Source organism: Carassius auratus, chromosome 14, assembly GCF_003368295.1.
Source record: "Carassius auratus strain Wakin chromosome 14, ASM336829v1, whole genome shotgun sequence".
Taxonomy (NCBI): Eukaryota; Metazoa; Chordata; class Actinopteri; order Cypriniformes; family Cyprinidae; genus Carassius; species Carassius auratus.
The window spans coordinates 4,596,758-4,616,032 of NC_039256.1; the positions used below are offsets into that span (position 1 = coordinate 4,596,758).

The 19,275-nt window shown below is 37.7% G+C and overlaps 1 protein-coding gene across 1 annotated transcript; it reads right to left on the reverse strand.

Annotated features, from left to right (window-relative positions):
- Window positions 1-695: 695 nt before the first annotated feature.
- LOC113113467 (matrix-remodeling-associated protein 5) lies at window positions 696-13,368 on the reverse strand. The gene is made up of 7 exons (XM_026279653.1): window positions 13,092-13,368; window positions 11,264-11,490; window positions 10,594-10,723; window positions 10,061-10,451; window positions 6,479-9,769; window positions 4,889-5,792; window positions 696-3,140 (listed from the first exon to the last, which is right to left on the reverse strand). Exons 2-7 carry the CDS (start codon window positions 11,449-11,451, stop codon window positions 1,232-1,234), a joined length of 6,813 nt encoding a protein of 2,270 aa, XP_026135438.1. The 5' UTR covers window positions 11,452-11,490; window positions 13,092-13,368; the 3' UTR covers window positions 696-1,231.
- Between the last annotated feature and the right edge of the window lie 5,907 nt (window positions 13,369-19,275).

A 19,275-nucleotide genomic window follows, 5' to 3' on the forward strand; every position in this document is an offset into this window, starting at 1 on the left:
CAATAAAAAAAAAAAACACAATTAACCAATTGTTAATAAACAGTAAGAGTAGGCTGCATATACATATATCTTATGTGTACAAAATAGTTTCAGACTGTTTGAAGTTCTTAGAAGAAGTTAATAAGAAATGTTTTAAATAATAATGTGACTTTTTAAATTCATTATTATTATAACTTTTCTATGGGGATGCACAAATGCTATGCTATGCATATTGTTTAATTAATTGTGGTGTCTTGTATTTAAAATAAAATACACCCCAAATTCCAAAATGAATGTATGGCTTTTTGTTTGTCTGGTAATATTGTGCAATCGTGGCATTTTTTTAAACGGCTTCAAAAGTCAATTGATATTCAGTAATATTTATATTTATATATTACCCTATAAGATGAAAACAAAATTCAGAAATTTACCTGGATGATGACACTAACATTGCAGTATCAACACTGTTATTGAATTGAATCAACACTAAAATGACTTGAGCTCAATAATGATATTACATAAAGCTGCTTTCATAATTGATGTTGATTCATAACTGATGATAAGTCGTTTCATAATTGATGAATTTTACAGCATTAAATCTTTTCCTGTTTTTGGTATGTTACCATTATGTGAAGCTGCTTGAACAATCTGTATTGTATAAAGCACTGTACAAATAAATGTGATTTTACTTGATATTAAAGACTAAAGACCAGAAATCAAATATTATTATTTATTTGCCCAGTGTGGCAGTAAGTGTCTTACATACTGTGTTCTTGTCTTATTTATTTGGACAACTAACACAATGCCAACATTTGTACCATACAAAGCCCCGTTCTGCTCTGACAAGGCTATTTTGTTCTAATCCACTGAAGAATGCAAGAAATTCAACAGACCGAACATATCAGACAAGTCACAGACATTCTGGAATGTTTTATGTACAATTTATGTAATAATAATAATAATAATAAAACGTTTCTGTTTAATCTGTGGAATATATAAATATGTACAAACCAATAATTTCATAAATTAAATACTGAATACTAAAGAAATCTTATCCTCAGGTCAGTTAATGGGCAGATCCAAAGACAACAATCCATTGCTATACACCAAAAACATTAAAGATAAATGCCATTTAACAACATTGTTGGGGGTATTGTAAGCACATTGGTGCACTTTTAAAGTATTACATTTGTTTTTAAAGAAAGGTTCCCATTCATTTTTCTTAGTGACCTGATGGATTTCTGTTTGCTGCTCAGATCACTTGAAGGTATGTAGCTTTGAAGTCTGTACCCAAGGCGTTTCTAGCATTACATTTATAAATCCCTGAGTTCATGAGGCCTGGGTCCTGTATGACCAAATTTCCCTCCTCTGTCATGTGAATTCCACCCTGTGCTGTGAAGCGACTATTGGGTACAAGCGTGGTGCGTCCAGGCAGAGTCCAAGAAATGTCTGGTTTGGGTATGCCAGCAGCTATACAGTTCAGAATCACAGGCGAGCCCCTGTTAACTCTGGTTATTGAAGGCGGAGCATGAGTGATTTGAGGTGGAAACACCATAATACTTACTGGATATGACAATGTTGAGGATCCGAAGGTGTTTGTGGCTTTGCAGGTATACGTTCCTCTATCAAATTTGGATGTTTCTTTTACCTGAAGTGTGCCGTTAGATAAATATGTTACTCGTCCAATAACTTGGGGCTTGTCTAAGACCAGGCCATTTGGAAGAGTCCAGGTAATTGCTGCCTGAGGCCAACCATCAACATTGCATGGCATATTTAGCGTCTGTCCAAATGATATCTTCATTGTTGAAGCTGTACTTCTAATTTGAGGCCTCTGTCCAGGTTCTAAAGCATAGCGCTTTTCAGCTTGTCCAGCAACATTTTTAGCTAGGCACCGATACACACCTTTGTCAGTGACACCTGGCTGCATAATGTGTAAAGTCCCATTTCCCAGGTAGTGAATGAATCGCTCAAGTTTCATGCCTGGATTCAGTGCCGTTCCATTGGGTAGAATCCATAGAAATTCTGGCTTTGGTTTTCCTGTAGCACGACACTCCAAAGATATGTCATAACCATCTGCTTTGAGAGGAAGAACCTCTATGTTTGGTACTGGAAAGATTGGCTTCTCAGCAAGTGATGCAACTTCGAGGTCAACTGCGAGACTCGCTTCCCCTAAGTAATTCTTGGCTATGCACAGAAACCGACCTTCATCAGTCTTTCGAATGCCCCTCAATTCAAGAGTGCCATTCCTGTGGATTTGGAACCTGCCTCCCAAATATGGAGTGGGTAGAGACATGCCATAAGGTGTGGTCCAAGTGATCTGTGGTTCAGGCTTACCTTCTGCTTTGCAATCCAGCAGCAAGGTCTGGTAATACACTGCTAAAATTTTGTTCTCAGATCGCCCACTGTGCCCATTAATTTGCGGGCCTTTAACCTCAATCAGAAGGTTCACGTTCTTGATGTTATCTCTGTCTGGGTTCCGTGCAACACAGGCATACTTTCCCTGGTCAGCCAAAGTCAGTTTCTTAATGATCAGAGTCCCATCATTTAGTATTTGGTATTTGACTGAAGATGAGGGTATTATCTCATTCCTTGGTGAGATCCATATGATCGTAGGTGGCAGCGCACCTGTAGCATCACACTTCATTTGTGCTGACTGTCCGAAAGGTGCCCACATGGATACCTGCTCTTTAGAAGTTATTTGGGGTGAGTTTGGCATGACTTGGACACTTACTTTCATTGCATCTTCCCCCAGGGTGTTCTTAGCATAGCATGTATAATTGCCTTCATCCTTCTTTCCCATTTGTTGCAACAAAAGTGTTCCATTCCCAAAGATGATATAGCGCCGGTTACGGATTCCGCTGTCATCCGACTGGAGGGCATTGTTGATCATGGTACCATCTGGGAGGCTCCATGAAACCTCAGGGTCTGGAAGGCCAGAAGCTACGCAGTCCACCAGGAAGCTGTCTCCATTAGCAACTCTTTGATGTTGTGCCCCATTGTTCTCTATCTTTGGTGGCCTCATGAGAACCTCTACTTGGAACAGCTCCATGTCCTCACCATTTGGTCTTTGATACATGCACAGATAATTGCCTCCATCTTTCTCAGTCAGTCTCAGAATTCTCAGAGTGCCATTGGGGAAAGCAGTGATGTGTCTTTGTGGACTGAAAACAAAAAGAGAAAAACTGTTTACATCTTTTTATGACAGCTTGTATAGCAATTGACTATGATAGGATCAAAAGAGTTTATAGAATTCTTCTTAAGTACTGAAGTATTTAAGAAAGAGTTTATCACTGTGCTGAAGAGTGCAAAGCCATTACTTTTTAAATGAACATACTTATAGTCTTAATGGTGTTCGGTCAATCGTCATCCTAACAACAGGCTTTTTTTTTTTTTTTTGTATTAATACACATATACTGCAAAATATTGAAATATATAAGCACTAGTTTCTCATTTGTGGAAATGTATTATGTAATATAATATTGATTTATATTTCACAGTATATTCCCCCATATTTCTGTTTTGTAAGGGTAGTTTCCCAATTTATGGAAATGTATTATGTATTTATTTATTTATTTATTAGCCTACATCTTAACTACAGTCTTTTACAGTTAATTAATTTTTTTAATTGAAAATACAGTAATAACAAAAATAATGATTAAGGTAGGAAACAGGATGTAGGATTGCAATGTGAATTTGAATGTAAGGGAGTACAATTTAAAGGAAATCAAAATAAATTCAAATATCTGTTATTTTAAACATTCCTTGAATGTGTTGACAAAAGGTTTACAGGTTTTTTAAAAAAGCCTTGAGTTTTAAAAAGTTATAGGTCCTATACAGAACAAGAGAAGAGAAAGATAAGGGATATTTGTTGAATACTCATCTGTAAAAAAGAGCAGTATAGACATCTCTCTAACATCTCTCTTTCACACACACACACACACACACACACACACACACGCACATGGAGGCTGTACTTCTGTGAGACTCTCTGGAGGCGTAATGGTTTTTATACTGTACAAACTGTATTTACCACCCCCTTTCTGCATTTTAACATGTTTAATAAAACATTGTTAAGTATGTTTTTAATTTTAAAGTATGATTTACATTTTAATTTGAGGACGATGGGGACATTTTTCCATAAAATATGTTTATGTTTTTATATCAGTGGCCAATAAATGTATGTCCTCATGAATCACATAAACATACACAAACATCATCATCATCATCAACAACATCATCATCACCATTGTCTGTGTTTCTTATTGCTTCTTTATTAAATTATTTATTGTAGCCGAGGTCATACTGCAGGATTATGAACCAATATTTAACATTTGTGAAAATAATTAAATTTTGATACATTTTAGTTCTCGATGTAATAATGAATTCCTAATGTTAACTTTATTTGTTACCTAACTGCTCTAAGTAGCCTGTTGTATAGATTACTAAGCACCAGAATTCCTAGCAATGGCCCTGCTAAGCATATGAATTAGACATATTGCCCTTGCGTCTCGCTCAGTTACTGTATTGTCTGCATCAGCGGGGTTTGTTTGGGTTTTCCAGTTTGAGACAGACAGCTTGTTTAATCTAAACCATATATTGTTTGAATTACACAAGTGATGAAGTTGGCTAGCTGTGAGTTTGACAATGTATGGCAGACAGCATGGTGTGAACAGTGAGAACCAATATTTGGCTAAAAGAGAAAAATTAAGCTATCTTATTAAAGGACAAATTACAAAAACGCTGTGACGGTTTGACTTAAATACACCCTCTATATGGGGTGCTTCAAAGGGGAAACAAGCTCCCACATTAATAAGCAGAAAAAAACTCTTTATTATTTTGTCAAACATCGTCAGATTCTAGCTAGATAGAGGCATTCTATGTTTAGCTTGTCTTCAGAAGCAATATATACCTGTACTGATGTTCCAGAATGATTTTAGATGGTAGTCTCCAGACTGTGCCCCTGTGGGAACCTACAGACTCTGGACAATGCAGGAAAACTGTGGATCCATATGTTGCTGTGACACTGTGTTGCTGATAAAGGCCTTTCCAGGGGCCTGGAGCCTCTTGCCTAACATCCATCTGCACCGTTCTTTTAGCAAACCCCACTGGATTGGTTGCTGAACACTCATACCTCCCTGAATCACTGGGATTGACGTTCTTTATATAAAGCGTTCCATTCGGGAAAATAAATATCCGACTTCCAATAAACTGTGTGGGCATCATTTGTGAACCATCAGGGAGAACCCACTTAATTAGAGGGAATGGCTCTCCTTTAGCAGTGCAATCCACATATGCGTTTCTTCCAGCATTCATAAATATAGTCTCATGTGAAACCTCAACAATCATTGGAGGCAGAGCAGCAACACGAATGTGGTACGTGAGTGTATCAGCACCTGCTGCATTGCTGGCAATACACTTATAATCACCTTTATTAGAAAAGTTTGCTGAATGAATACTCAGTGTTCCGTTTGGAAAAAGAGATACTCTTCGGTCAAGGGTACCACTGTCTCGCACAAATGTCCTGTCTGGAAGTATCCATGAAATCTGAGCTTCTGGTTTACCCACCGCAATACAGTCCAAGCTGACTGAGTTTCCCAAAAACACGGAAACATCTCTGGCCCTTGAACTCATGATTTTTGGAGGCTGAGTCTGGACAACGAGGGTAACTACCACGCGGTCTGAACCAAACTTATTTTGAGCTGTGCAAAGGTACTGGCCTCTGTCTTGCAGCTGGACATTTTTAATCACAAAAGTACCATTTGAAAGGACCTCAAATCTTTGTCCAAGTTTTGTGTTGGTTTGAATTGTTGCACCTGTAAAAGAGTTGAAAAAATGTAAATACATCAATAGACTTATCAAATAATGTCAAAATATTATTGAACTATTTGAATCTTTCTAAAATAAACAGCACAGTTGGGGTATGTCCCACTCTGTATGTTTTGATTTGGATTATGTATATCTCTCACAATGGGGTCTTTCAGCCTTTTTTGTAGCTGTTAGTAAGCTGTTAGATTAACCTCTAGGACAATACAAATTTATTGTTATATTTTAAACAAAATGTACCTCTATGACTTGATCCAATTTATGTCAAACATGTAAGTGTTGTAAATAAAATTTCTCATTACAAGGATTACTGATTAGAGCCTTTCAACCACTAATTTAAACACAAAATTACTGTTTCCTTTTACAAAGTGATTACAAATATTTCTGAGATCAAATAGCAGCAGGTGATTTGATAATTACCATAAGCTGACAATTTTGCTTCAGTTGCACTCCAGACTCACTCAGAAAATAGAAAATTGCATGCAGGCCCTTCTAAAGAGAATAATAATGTAATAATCATAAAATAATAATAATAATCTTGGGCACTTATAAAAGATTATAGCATAGTTTGATAACTATCTAAGGTAAGCTGGGAGTGGGCACCCTAAAAAAAGGTTATTTTCCTCCATTCAGACAAATGCATCTGTAAAAGATATGTAGCCAAAAATCTCCTAACCTGTTGAAACTTTGGTCCATGAAACAATAGGTTTGGGATCCCCAGACGATCTACAGGACAAGAGCACATCTGTCTCTGCTAAAGCAGATATAGTAACAGATTCAGTTGCTGTGATCCTTGGTTTGGCGCCATTGCCCATCAGGTTTGGAAAGGGAATAGCTGTGCTCAATATCTTTGCTCCAAACTGACTATAGTGCCAGCGACTGCCATATGGTATGCTAGCTGTGAAGGTTGGTTTGTTTGTATGTGCTAGGATGGATGGGGGAGTCACAGGCTTGTAGATGCTTGGGATATTTGGAGCTCGGTGAGGTTGTGGAGTGGGACGATATGTCCTTGGCTTAGAAGTGACAAGCCTTCCCATCTGGGCTAGTCGATATGCATCAAGCTGTGACTGTCTATATCTGTTTCTGAGCCTGTTGAAAAGTAAGTGGTCACGTACACGAGATGAGCTGACATGTGGGGCTATGGTCCTCACAACGGAAGTTGTCACTGACCCCGAATTATTAGTTGTGGGCTTTGCTGTTTGAGCAGTTATTTCAGGCCGATTGGTGGCCCCTGCAACCCTGCCTCCTGTTTGTAGGAAATACCATGATTTGTCTTGCGAGTGGTGGTGCTTTGAGCTATGAACTGTGGGCCAGAGGGGAGACTGGTTGTAGGGATGTGGTGTAATTGAGATTTGTTTTTTTGGTGTAGACTTTTGGATTAACCAGGGGTGTATAGGTACTCCTTCAGGATGCATTGCCCAATTGTAAACTCTCTGCTTGTCCACATTACTTAAGGTTGGTTTCTCAGTCACATGTGATATTTTTGTCTCTGGAGGAGTTATGTAGCTGATTTGATGATTAGGAATGGCAGCTGCCGAAATCTGCCTTGTCTTATCCTCCTGGCTATTAGTTCTCAAAATGATCTCTCTGTTTTCATTTCCATACCTGTTGATCTGTCTGGGTGCAGCATGAGTAGTAGGAACTGCTTCATTTTCTCGGGGAGATGTTGTACTTACAAGCTGAACTGACTCAATGTGTTTTGTTTTCCTTTCAAGTTCATTCATGTTCTCATCCTTTCTGAACATTGTTATAGGAACTTTAAGAGGCTCCTCTGTGACTGCCATGGCAAAGCTTTCAGTTACTGGGTCAAGTTCAAGGGAAACTTCTAAAGTCTTTGATACTATGACATCTTTGTTTTGGGCTTGAGTATAAGACTTGGTGGTCATTGCAACACTACTTTTAGGCATCAGTGTCTGGACTGGAGATTGAGTGGATGGCACTGCTGTAGAGGTAGCTAGGGTGAAATGTGGTCTCTTTGGACGTGGTCTACGTGAAGGAGGCCTGCGCTGCCTATATGGGAATCTTCGTCTTTGGTTCCAGATGGAATTATTGTTAGCCCTTATTTTCTCTTCTATTGTCTGTCTGTCTACCTGTTTTACTAGCTGAGTTTCATGTTCTGGTACCGTTGTTGTGTCTATGTGTTCTAAAGTCGAATATGAAATGTTATAATCACTTGTCTTGTGTTTAGATTTCTCTCCCTGTGTAGTTTCTTGCACATGCTCATTGTGGGGTGGTGGTTCCAGCTGTTTCACATTGAAATGTTGGATGCTTGAACTTGTGCTGGTTTGGCTAGCAGTAACATAGCTTTTAGTAGTTTTAAAGGTATCAGACAACAGAGTTTTGGTGGTTGTAATCAGTGAAGACTCAGTCACTGTTTTCAGTGTTTTTGTCAAGTCTATGTGCGCCATAACTGGTGAAATGGTTGAGAGTTTAGCATTAGCTTTTGCAAGAATCTGCTCCCAGCGACTGGGATCAAGCTCTTTGACAGAATTATTAGGTTTTCTAACACTCTCTTTGATTTTCTTTCCCTTTGAATTTTGTCGGACGTGTTTTCCATCAACCCTCTGAGGTGTGAGTTTAGCAGTTGGTCTCTTGATTTCTTCGTATCCTGACCCTTCACTGTCCTCATTTTCAAAAAAGAGTAATTCAACCATTGATACTGTAACACCTCTTTGAGTGTCTTTTTTTTCACCAGTAACAACAATTAGATGAGACAACATATCAGCCCCATAGAGATTAGCTGCTAAACAACTATACTCTCCGGCATCCTCGTAAGTTACTTTTTTGATGGTTAAAGTGTTATTCTGTGATACATACATCCTTCCTTTCATGTCTGATGCTTTAAAAATCTGATTGTTTGGTAGGAACCATCTTGTCTCAATTGGATGAGGAGAAGTTACTAAACAGGGAAGACTAAGAGTGTCCCCATTCTCCACAGATATCTTCTTACCATTTAAATCACTGGGACTTAGGAGACGCATCCTGACTGTGAGTCTATAGGTGACAATATCCACATTAGTGTCAGTCCTCACAAAGCAATGATACAGACCAGAGTCTGCAATACTTGTGTTTTTTATAACTAGTCTGTAATTCTCCAGCCTTAATTTATGGGAATCAGTTTGATCCACTGTTGTTAAGTCTGGAAGCATCCACTCCACAGGCTGATACCCCGAGCTTAGCACACTGCAATCCAGGCTGACCTCAGAGTGTTCTAGCACTGACTGGATTCTCCCTGGGGCTCCTCTTTGGATCATAGCCCAGGAGGAGACTACATCCTCCTCATGCCCTCTTCCAGTGATGTGCTTTGATATAAAAGTAGAGAAGTTCAGCACTAGTTTTTTAGTTGTTGTTTTGCGTCGGTTTAGCTGAAGGGTTACCCTTGGTTGTAAAAGCCAGGCTGGTTCAGCCATTAAGTGTCCTTTGAGCTCTGTAAAATATGGAGATTCATCATGTGAGGCCTGAGAGTACTGATAAGTCACCTTTGAAGAATTCCCAAGTCTGGTTCCCCGTTCCAAAATGGCTGGGCTCTCGTAGTAGTAGGCAACCAACCTCCACAGGTTCTGAAGAGCGTCTCTATCGATCTCACACTCCAAAAGTGTCCGTAGAGTCACATTTACAGCAATCTGATCTATTCTCCTCACTGGCTCCCACTTCATGGAGGTGTCTTCTACAGGACGTGTTACATTACAAGCCACGTGTGCCCGATTCCCATGACTGTCAGAGAGAATGAATGTCAGATGGCCAAGTGGACGCTCCAGGTCCTTGATGTAGGGGGCATCTGGCTCCTGATTTTCCCACATGCTACCCTCCCCAATTTTAAGTGGGGACTGAAGGGAGGGTTGGTCACAGGTGAGCTGGCTGGTTGAAAGCTGCAAGATTTGGCTGTTGTTTAAAGGCTTTGGTGAGGCACATGCAGCACAGTTGCCAGCATCTCCAGAATCACGGTCCTTTTTGCACTTTATAACTCCTGCAAAGAGAGGGATAGAGAATGTAAATAATAATAATAATAATCTTTGTTTTCCTTGTAATTATTTGCAGTCAGTGGAGTCATTTGCACACATTTACCCTTAAATGTAATGTAACAATACAATGCGTCTAGGACTCAGATGATAAATGTAAAAATTTTGAATAAATTGTGTATAAACACTACATGCAAAGTTCTATATATTTGTGTACAATGGGATTTTATTCATTGCCATTCCAAAAACTTCTGAGTGAGTGGTGCAAAGTTTGGAAAATGCAATCAAAGAACTTTCACCCTCATGATTTTTGTCCCACTCCAACAACCAGTGTAAGTGGCAGTCACAGGCCCAGGGGTTTCCATGTAGAGAGAGGACTTCTAGCTTGTCTAAGTACTGCAGAGTTCCAGGCAGCAGGTATTCTAGTTGGTTGTCTGCCAGATGCAGATGCCGCAGTCCTGAGCTCCAAAATGTGCCCAGGACTGAGACAGTAATAAATGTGTGAGAGTGGATGTCCTGCAGTCGGTTCCCCTCCAGTTGCAATAGCTTTAATGATGTGAGTCCATTAAATGAAAAAGGCTCAATGAAGTCAATGAGGTTGTGGTCTAAGTGAAGCCGTACAAGGCTGGTCAAGCCCTCAAACAAGCTGGGATCGACTCTTTTGAGTTTGTTGTAGCTCAGCTTGAGTATCTGTGCCAATAAAGAACATCAATTACACCCCTAAGCAATTTCATGAAGTCATGAATCTTAACTATTTATAGAAAATAAGAGACATAAAGATGCTATAGTATGAGTTTAATGTGTTTGATGTGCATCTCATATGAACTTATACCTGGAGGGAACGGAGGTGGTAAAAGGATCCAGAAGTGACAGAGGAGATATCATTCCCATGGAGCATGAGCATTTCCAACTGCCGCAGGTTTGCAAAATCTGAAGACCCAACCGTGCCAATGCTGTTATAGCTTTACAGTACAAACAAACAAAAACAGAAACGAAAACAAATGTTAGATTTAAACATATCACATCAATTTTGTGAAATGCAGAGTAATCAGCAACAATTTTGGCTATAATTTAGTTAATTTTACTCAGTAAACATGCATGTTCAATGGAGCTAAAAAGGACATAATTGAATACTATGACTTTTAACCAACTGGTGTTTTGGTGATTATTAGTTGCTGTAATCCTCTAGTTCCAACATTAACCTCAGGTGTAGCTCAGCACATAAAAGTGATCGTTCACCCAAAAATAAAATATGACTTTCTTTCTTCCGTGGAACAAAAAAGAAGATATTTTGAAAAATGTTGGTTCCAGACAGTTCTGTTTACCATTGACTTCCATTCCATGGGGACACAAAAACACTAAATTTGTTCTTTTGTGTTCCAAAGAAGAAAGTCTTACAGTTTTGGAACAACATGACCAACACAATCACAAAATGTGTCAAAATACTTTTTTTCTTAATTTTATGTATATCATCTACTAAAGACAACAACACAGTATCCTACCCCAGGTTGAGTCTCTCAGTGTCCTTGGGTAGGTTTTGTGGGGCAGAGGGTAGGTGACGGAAGGTACAGTGCACCTCTTTAGGGCTGGGGCAACTGCAGGACCTCGGACACGCAAAGAGGCATGAGGGCAAGATGAACAGCAGGCAAGATGCCAACATTAAGAGAGCATGTACACCCACTGGAGCCATGTCCCTCTCATGCCATTATCTGATTTAGGAATGGTGTGACTGCAAAGCAGAGTTTTACATTGCATACGAAGTAAACAATTTGTTGATACAGCAATCATTCTAAAAAATGTTACTTGCATAAGCTAAAAATAATTTACAGTAAAAAGCAAGCAAATCATCTGAACATTTGAAATGATGTTGAATGCCTCATATAAGCTTTTTTTTTTAGATGTCATGTGACACTACTATGTGACACTATGATGACTCATCAACCTCTGAAAGTTGTGACTCGCACACATAACTTATTGCAACATATTGTTAGTCTGACATTTTTGTTTTTAAATATTGATGCCTCTTTGAGAGGATAATTCTAATTCAATAAACATATTACATATCAATTTAGTATTTCTTTAAACACTGTAAAAACACTGTGCAAGTTGTTTTCCTTTACTAATAATCTGTGGACACTGTGATGTAATTTAACTAAATCCTGTATGATAACTGCACATATTTATGAATATTTAGTGTTTTGTACATACAGCAATTATATTGTAATTTTTAAGTGTAGTATCTGTCCTTTCCCATAAAGCTGCTGAGCCCACACAAAATAAATCATTGCTTAAGTGTCTCAGGAAGAACATTGCATCAGTTTCCTACCACAAGCTGGCAACTCATCCACAGCTTAATTACACAAACTGCGTTTAAGAGGAAGAAAACAATTGCTGCACTTCCTAAATACAAGAATATTTGAATTTCAAGGCACAGAATTATGGTAAGGCCCCTGTTTTGCATTTTTATTACTTTTCCTTTCTGCCAGCTTATGTCACTCATATCTGTTGTTTAGTTCAGGGTGGCCAAAAGGTGAAACGTCAGGCATGATTTATTCATCTGTCAGAGGCCCGATAATGACCCATGATGACTCAGACCATTTTGGACAATTTTATTCCCACTGCATTCCTGTCTTTTCATACTGTTTGCAACATTAGCCTGTAAATAAACCAAGCAATTTACATCCAGTATTTGTGGATTGGTATTTTAATCCATTATGATTAACCTAACTGTTTCACAGAAAACTACTTACATTCCTCCTCTAAACTTATGTTACACATTAATATTTCTCTTTCCTGTAGAAAAATTCTAATGGTTGCTTATGCAATAAAGCACAATCATAAGTTTCCTATATCTTGCAAAGGAAATGGTCTCTAGTAATATCAAATTTTTATACAGATTGGTTCTGTTTTGACTTTTGAGAGCATAATTTATGTTAAAATTAATTCAGATTGATCTTTGGTGGCTTGAATTACTGTAGAATACTGGCTGATGATTGCCATGGACCTCAGACGGAGATTTAATTAATATTAACTGAATTCATACATAATTATATCAAAGATATTTTAAGATCATCAAACCTTAACAGTTCTTTTGAAGTTAACTCCTGCTCAGGGTTCAGTTCTGTTTAAGTCAAAATTTATGGGAATTTATTGGAATGAGATCGACTCAGATTCTAATGACCGAGGGGAACTACAGTGAACTCTTCAATATGCATTGGAATATTTATGACCAAGAAAGTCCAGAAGAAAAAAAATGGCATGCTATTTCTGATAATTAGATGCTGAGACAGATCTCAACTTGAGTATCTTGGAACAAATATCGCGTCTTACCTCAAGATTGCTGTTGAGAAAACGTTACAGGTGAAGACGAAGTGTGTAATTGTTTGCAGACGACTAACAAGAGTTCCGTAATTTTGTTTATCCCTGTACTGGACTGAGCAAGAACTGTTGGGAACGCCGAGTGATGGAGGCTTGTCTGGAGAAAGTCCGACTCCAGGAGCAGCAGTCAACTACATCTGGAGAAGTGCTTAACTCCCACCTACACTCCTCCTCTGAGCTGGCCTGTACAGGGGGAGGGAATGCTGAGAGACTTGGCTTAGATCCATCCCCTCTCTTCCTCCATTACCTGCGCTGTAGCTGAAGCTGTTTCTTTCATGATGTTTCTCTTTTTTTCTTCTGCCTGCCCTTTGCTCTCTTCTAACACCACTCATCTCTTACTCACTGTTCTGTATTCTAATTTTTAAACACATCCTATTCTGTTTCAGACATCGACATTCTGTTAATCACTTCCTCCTCTGCTCTCCAGCTGTTGTCCCGTGAACTTTTAAAAGGCCACAAGAGCTTGTTTTCTGAGCCATAATTAATGCATGAAAGATTAATTGCCAGTGACAAAACTATTGTTAGCAAAATATTAATCAGATCACTTAGTCATAAAATAATTTAATTGGAAAAAGTAACACGAAAGTTCACGTCAAAAAAGCTAAATATAACTTTGCTCATATGGTAACCTAGAGTAAATATGTTTGTCTTTTAAAGGAATGGAAGGATGCAGTATCAAAACTAGCAAGATTTTAGTTTTTGCTAAGTGAAGGACAAATCTAATTGTTTTTCTTTGGTTGTCAACAGCATCTGTGACATGCTGTCATATGCCAGAGAAAACAATTTTACTTGTCCCCAGTAATGCATTAACATTGGGAGATCATATTTTATTAAAGTGCTATATTAATTATATTAAGTGCTATATTAATTCTTCTATATAAACATGTGTATTAATCAGTTAACAAAGGCTATTTTAGTGGCATGATTTAGATGCATGGACTCTTGCACATAATTGTAGTTTTTCTTTCACATTCTGGTATTAAAATGTGAAAGTTGTTGGTTTTACATTACTGAGGCAGCAGACAATGTTAGTAAATAAGAGATGATTTATGTACAGTTCAGTGGTCAATAATGCAACAAATATCTGACTCTACATACTGTACAACTCAACAATAATAAAAATTTGACAAAAAAACTAAATAAAAAATAAATAGCGATTCAATAGTACTTTTTAAAAATAGCCCACTACAATGCAAAACAATCTGCCTGGCAACTAGATAAACACCGCAACAATATTATAATAATACACTGAATTCATCTGAGATCATTTTCACTACAACTGATAACTGTGTGAGAAACAAGATAGTGCCAGCTGCAGTTGTATGAAATAAAATAGAGTGAATTTTGACACTATGTTTCTGACAAGACGTGGGAATTTTCAACCACCTCTAAACATAACCATCACTGGGGCATAAAGAGATCATCTATAAACCTGAGAAAGAGATTATATGATTTCATATGAAATAAACATTTGATTGTGTTGGTATTAAAGGGTGATTTTGGAGTAGTCTGAGAGATGTAAAAGTATGGGAGGTTTCAGTTACCCAGATGAGTGGACTGATAAACAGCATTGCCTTTGACAACAGGGATTATTAGGAAAAATTTGACCGTTATTGATTGTATCAAGTATTCTTGCTATGGCGAGTTGAGATGAAGAAAGAGTAAAGGTGGATGATATTAGCAGTCATTTATTTATTTTTATAAGCAAAACAAAGAAGGCAATCTAACAATTATTTAAACTTAGAGAAAACTTTAACCTGTGAAACTTTACAAACATTAGCAAAGATAATACAGGACGATGAACTGAACCAAACCGAGGACTGAAATGCACACAGGATAACAAGAAACTGAACAAGACACAGGTGATCATAACCATAGCAACAATCAAGGCACTGGGAAAACAATAAACAAACACTAACAAATGAAAGAACTAAAGAAAATCTAACTAAATGTTTCATTTCCAGATAGCTTTGCAACAATTAACATATTTAATCCCACTCTTTTCTTTATCATGTTTTGCGGCTTTATTTCATAAACAGTAAGTTTTATGATGTTTAACCAAGTGCAGTGCATTTCCCCTTTGACAAATTGTAAGAGCATTACTGTAAAAAGGTATTTTTTGCTTGGTTTTACAAACTGTTGGACAAGTCAGATTTTTCTTTGTAATTGTAGAGTTTAAACTTGTACTGAACCTGGAACAATTTATTGTCAAGTCATATAAATTACCACACAATATGACAGGTAGCAGTTATCTCACGGGTCCTATTAAAACAGCCTAAACTGCTAGACCAAGCATACCTTAAACGAAACCACACATCCCCTTAAATAAAGGAGAAGATCTCAGATTAATCTATCACCATACAAATACTCCACATTAACACTATACAAGCCTGGGCTAGCAGTGCAGAAACAATACGTTGTTGGTTTCCTGTCAGTTTGTGCCCATCAATAAAACTGCATTCCTCCCTTTCTTGCACCCTGTGAGGCGCATATGGATCCTTCATTTTGCTTTCTTTTCACGATCCCCCCTCTCTCTCTTTGCTGTCCTCCAACAGCGGGAGGAAATGCATGCTTTTCATCATTCCAGCCTTGTCTCTAAGCCACAGCTGGCAAATTAATTTAGGTGCTTTCTACACTGCAGCTCAGAGTCACATCTGAACGCAGAGCATGGAGCCAAAACAATCAAATAGTCGAGGGAAACCTTGAGAAACCTTTACCTGAGGACACACAGAGCATTTGAACACACTGTCTACCTCCTGAATAGGTAGGCTAATGAGACACAACAGAAAAAAAATCATAACATAACAAAGTATAGTATACTATACATGGAACAAGTTGGTCTTTTGCCCAGTGAGTTATTATGCATTGAATTGTGATAAAGCATTGCTTAATACTGTAACTGACATTTTCCATTGTTACTGCACACTAAACGGGTTCGTTTTGGCACTTTAAATAATGTTAAATTCCAAGGAAATGTTAATTATCGAGCTTTGGATGTGAAAGCAGCACTCAATAAAGCATGTGGTCTGTGAGCACTCTCATCTTACAAAAATAAGCTTCTGTTACATTTCCCACGGCATTCTTCTCAGCACTGGTGAATAGCTTTAAGCCTCAATATTAATACTTCTGAAATACTTCAAGAGTAATCATAGCCTTGCCAAGTGGGGCCCACTAAGTTCTTCTATGGTATAGTCTATTTCCTGGGTCTGGAAAGGGGCCACATACATAAAAAAATAGGAAAGTTAGAGAAGGCCCTGAGATTAATTTACACGGCCTAAGAAGTTTGTATTAATCTCAAGTTTTAGCTACTGTAAATCTAGAAGTATTTGTGAAATGAAAAAGCATTTTGGAAGGAAGTTACATAAAACAATGCAATGGTAAATGTGTGTTATTTTTTATTGTAATAAGAACAGCTTGAAGCGCCCTGTTGGTGGCTGGAGATGTGGCTTTGCATAATATCTCATTATACAACTCATTATACACGAGAATAGAGGCAATGAGCACCGAGAAATTCAATCACAGCTTAGTCAACCGCCTGAAAACATACTATTTTGATTGCAAATTTGTGTTTGGTGGTACACACTTTTGTCGACTGGAAATGTGATGGTATAACTAAGATTATTATTATTATTTTTAATTATATATTGTTTCAGTGACAAAAGGTTTCAGAAACATTTTTTCCCCTTTATTTACAGAAATTATAGTCTCAAACATCTTGCTCAACAAATTTTTGGGTGATATTTGTCTAATGTGATAAAACTGAGACAAAAGTGTCCTTGATTATCCAACACATTCACATTCATTCAATAATATTTATGCTATATACATGAAATAGCTGAAATCATATATGAGTAGGGACTTGCCATTATTCAGTCATACAAACAGATTTCGAACCACTTTTGTTGTATGAACAGGACAATAGTAAATATGGTTGTCAATCATAAACACTGACCGTGTTAACGTAGCTGTACTTGAGTAGGGGAAATATGCAATTTTGAATCATTCAGAAACCACACAAAACTGGCAGTTAAAATGTTTAAGTTTTTATAAAAGCTTTCTTGTTACTTTAAACTTCTTAGTCATCAGTAACAAATTTTTAGTCACTGACAAAAACTAAACATGGCACATGCTGAATCCTTGGCATGAGAAAATAGGTACACACATAAGAAACAGGTGCACAGACGGGCTTTTAGGACAAGTCCCTGTTTTTTCCTCTTTTATTTACATACATCTGCCTTGAACTGTTGTATAGCCAGTGTTGCTAGTAATAGCTGTGTTATGGACATACAGGTATGTCAGGATGGCTATGATAACCTTGTAACCCTCATCATTGATTATTACATAGGTTTATTAGTATGGGTTTGCAGATATTAACATACTGATCTCTGTAGCAAATAAAGGACATTGAGAGATTAGAGCCAAGATAACTTTGAGATTTCAGTATGTGATTTGTGGTGTAGGCAGACAGCGTGGGCAGCAGGCATTGAGCCAAGTAGCCTCTGGCTGCCACCAAACACAGATTTCTCCAGGCTTCTCTGCTCATTAACTGGGCTGAACATGATACCAATGACTGCTGATCTAGCATTGTATCCTGTGCCTGAAATCCTAACAAACCAGTGAGAAATGGCTCAACAGATCACAGATATATATTATTTCCCTGAGGAAGCTGACTGTATTTGTGCTGAAGGCTTTTTAATGTGCTGGATGAAGTTCACTGTGTGTAATCAAGTGTCTTTCGGTCTTGGCTCTCTCATGTACTATCCCTTTAAGACTGGTTTTGTTGTCCAGGGTCACAAATGAGTCTTAAATTTGAAGATTACTATACAGTACATGTATGTTAAAAGCTGTCCAAAGAAACTGAAGGAAAAGTTCATCAACATTTGTCAATATTTAATCACGCTTATGTTGGTAAACCTGTTTGACTTCAGAAGAACATCATTTGAGCATATTAAATCATTCATTCAATCAATCAATCAATCAATCAATCAATCAATCAATCAATCAATCAATCAATCAATCAATCAATGTATTGTGTGTGAGCAATATAAATATAATTCTACAAATACTACTGTTGTTGTGTCACCAAATGCTGTTTTAATGAAAGCTTTTAAGAAAATATACAGTAGTTGTTTAAGATTCAAACATGCAATTGTTTTCTTTTGCAAAGCAAGACTATTTTCAGATTACTTATCATTTTTATATCTACTTGCTGTTATAGGCTACAACTTGTGACTTCCTGTAATAACGGCAGCCAGTTATTTCATCTCTGTGCAAAATTATCCAAACGGATTCAATAAAGCATTCCCCGGCCTCTAATATTCCTATTTATTCACTTTTCATTTTGCAATTATAATCGGGTCTAATGAAAGTGCAAGGACTTGCGTCAGATTCTAATTTTGAACAAAAATCTTAGTCCTCATCCAGAAGGTACTGAGAAAGACCTCCAGTGCCTGTTTGCATGAGACACCTTTCATTTTTGTCTGAGGTCTCACTTATCACCAGCAGCAGAGAATCAAGAATTGAATCAACAAATTAGACAGGAGATTGCTGGACAGGATTATTGGAAGAGACAGACTCTGAGGTTTGTCAGGACTCTGGGGTTGATGGCTTAGCTCTGGGCAATAAGCACTGATAATTCACTAGCTTCTCACTTAGGACCATCCATTACACTCCTACCAGACACTCATTAATTTCCATAGAAACGATGCATCATCAATTCTGTCCTCTCTCAAGTGTGTGGCAAGTTCATTTACAACCTGTAGAAGTGTGGAAGGGGAAACTTCTCCAAGGTCTTGATGGAAACAGCAAGTGGTATTTATAGCTGTCCAAACAAAGGGAAGGGGGATTTATGGCAATGTTGTGAGCAATTCTTTTTGATAAAGAAGATGGAAGAACGTCCTGTGAGGAGGCCAAATTGCTTGAATGCTTTGGTTAATATTTGTTTGCAGAAGACTTGAGAATGAATGCTTCTGTGTTTTACTGGGCTTCATTTTTCTCCATATTTACCCCCTTCTTACAGATTTTGTTTTCAATAAATCCCAAGTGACTTTCTTTTCAACAGCTTATTTTTATTGATCTACATTAGCAAGTTTCAAGTTTATCATCATGTATTATAATGCACTCATTACTCATGAAG

Coding starts and splice junctions, on each gene's coding strand:
- LOC113113467 (XM_026279653.1), bottom strand. CDS start 11,451: ATGGCTCCAGTGGGTGTACATGCTCTCTTAATGTTGGCATCTTGCCTG. Junction 10,724..11,263: donor ACTGAGAGACTCAACCTGGG/GTAGGATACTGT, acceptor TGTACTGTAAAG/CTATAACAGCATTGGCACGG. Junction 9,770..10,060: donor GTGGGACAAAAATCATGAGG/GTGAAAGTTCTT, acceptor CTCTCTTTGCAG/GAGTTATAAAGTGCAAAAAG.